The sequence below is a fragment of the Mizuhopecten yessoensis genome, unplaced genomic scaffold (assembly GCF_002113885.1).
Source record: "Mizuhopecten yessoensis strain PY_sf001 unplaced genomic scaffold, ASM211388v2 scaffold716309, whole genome shotgun sequence".
NCBI lineage: Eukaryota > Metazoa > Mollusca > Bivalvia > Pectinida > Pectinidae > Mizuhopecten > Mizuhopecten yessoensis.
Window position 1 is genome coordinate 635,430 of NW_018480052.1, and position 1,991 is coordinate 637,420.

The 1,991-nt window shown below is 41.1% G+C and overlaps 1 protein-coding gene across 1 annotated transcript in view; it reads left to right on the forward strand.

Annotated features, from left to right (window-relative positions):
* The first annotated feature begins 740 nt into the window (after positions 1-740).
* Positions 741-1,991, forward strand: part of LOC110442889 (vesicle-fusing ATPase-like) — a 44,530-nt gene continuing 43,279 nt past the window's right edge. Inside the window, exon 1 of the mRNA XM_021486748.1 lies at positions 741-866. Coding sequence (XP_021342423.1) covers positions 858-866 — 9 coding nt within the window. The 5' untranslated portion in view covers positions 741-857. The remainder of the gene's footprint in view (positions 867-1,991) is intronic.

Genomic DNA, 1,991 nt, shown 5'->3' on the forward strand with positions numbered 1-1,991 from the left:
TGTCTCTCCTTCTCCCAAATCCGCTCTAAAGGAATCTAGTTTATTGTCCAAATATTGCCTGAACAATGAAAAGGCCTCAAAAGCCTCCACGCCTCCCGTGTTCTGACCCACTGTAGGGGGAGAAGGGGCCCCAGTACTACAACTGTTCAGAGGGGGGGTCGTTTCTTCGCTCATAATCGGTAAAGACCAAATTAGCAAGCTAACCAGGAAACGTAGGTAAATACCACAAGTGCACTGTCTGGCTGCAACAGCTCGAATGACAACACTACCCCCTATACACCCTGTATATGACAACCCCCTACCCCAGGTAATTCACGTGCAACACGTAATTCACCGTGTACGTTAGACTCCACGCCTTACCCCTACATACACAGGTACTCTAGCACCTACGTAACCCCAGTGATACCGTACCATTGATAAATATAAATATACAGTTATATCTCAAATAAGGTGAACGTGTTGCAGTGATGTTGCATGAAAGCTTCAGATATTGATTGATCTTTGTTAATTTCTGATTCTTTTTATTGCATATATAAGCTATGATCTTATATTTATGACTTGGAATATATTTCTGTGCTATGACTAATTCCCGTCAAAACTCGCCGCATCAACAGTATACACGTGGCATTCTATTTATAGACATGTTCATTATTTATGTTTTTTCAACGGAAACCATGTGCAATATATATCCCATAATACCTGTTAAATTCATACCGATACTATATATACGTAAATAGTTAAATTAGTGAACAGTCTGGGACCGTAAGACGTTCACTCAATATATAATTCAAGTATGACATTTTAAGTTATTTCCGTATCTTTTCTTCAGTTGGCAATTTGTATAACTGAAAACCAAGATGGCGAAGGTAGGTGTTTCACACATTGATTACCGATCGGTTCACTGTAATTATCCGTTGACATTTTGCTTTTCAACCTTGTGTTGATACTTTATACGTATGGTACCCTTCGTAAAGTAACTTGATGTTGGATGTAGGATTTAGAAAATTTTAAAATTCATTTTGAAATTAAAAGTATGGCTGTAGCTTTGCTTCTGTGCCTGACACTGACAAGAGAAAATTTCTATGAACCCGTGGTAGGCCTATACTGTAGCTAATATGTTTTACGGCACGGCCGTTAGTGAGGGCGGAGCCAGGTTGTACTGTAAATGTATCGGAATATCGGTACTGTACTCTTTCAAGCATTGAGTGATGTGTTAAATAACTAAATCAGACCTACATGTATAGCTATACAGTGTATATTACAGATAAGTTTCCTTTCTTGATTTCTTTTTGGCTGACAAGATGTTTGATATCTTGAAGTTTTCCGCCTAGGCGTATGATGACATGACATTAATGTGAGAATGCGAAAGGTTCATTAGACTATATAAGTATTTAAATTTGCACCTCATGAATCCATTGCAAGAATCAAGTGCAGCATATTCTACAAAGACATTGTTATAAAACATATTACGATAGATATTGTTAATCATGTATAATAGTGTGGCAGGGTTCAATTGTACATAGGATTAAGGTCGCCTTCTAGCTTCGAGCTAGAGGGAATTTTCCCTTTAGCTCAGTGGTAGAGCGTCCGACTTAGGAACCTGCAGATCGAGGGTTCGATCCCTGGTGGAAGCACACTATTCTCTTTCCTGTTACAAATGGTGTCCGTGGCCCTCCCTGTGGTGACAGGGAGTTAGAACCTGGGTTGTGGTGTTCGAGGGCGAACACATTTAAAAAGGGGGGGGGAGTAGTGTGGCAGGGTTCAATTCATAGGATTAAGGTCGCCTTCTAGCTTCGAGCTAGAGGAAATTTCCCTTTAGCTCAGTGGTAGAGCGTCCGACTAGGAACCTGGAGATCGAGGGTTCGATCCCCGGTGGAAGCACACTATTCTCTTTCCTGTTACAAATGGTGTCCGTGGCCCTCCCTGTGGTGACAGGGAGTTAGAACCTGGGTTGTGGTGTTCGAGGGCGAACACATTTAAAAAGGGGGGAG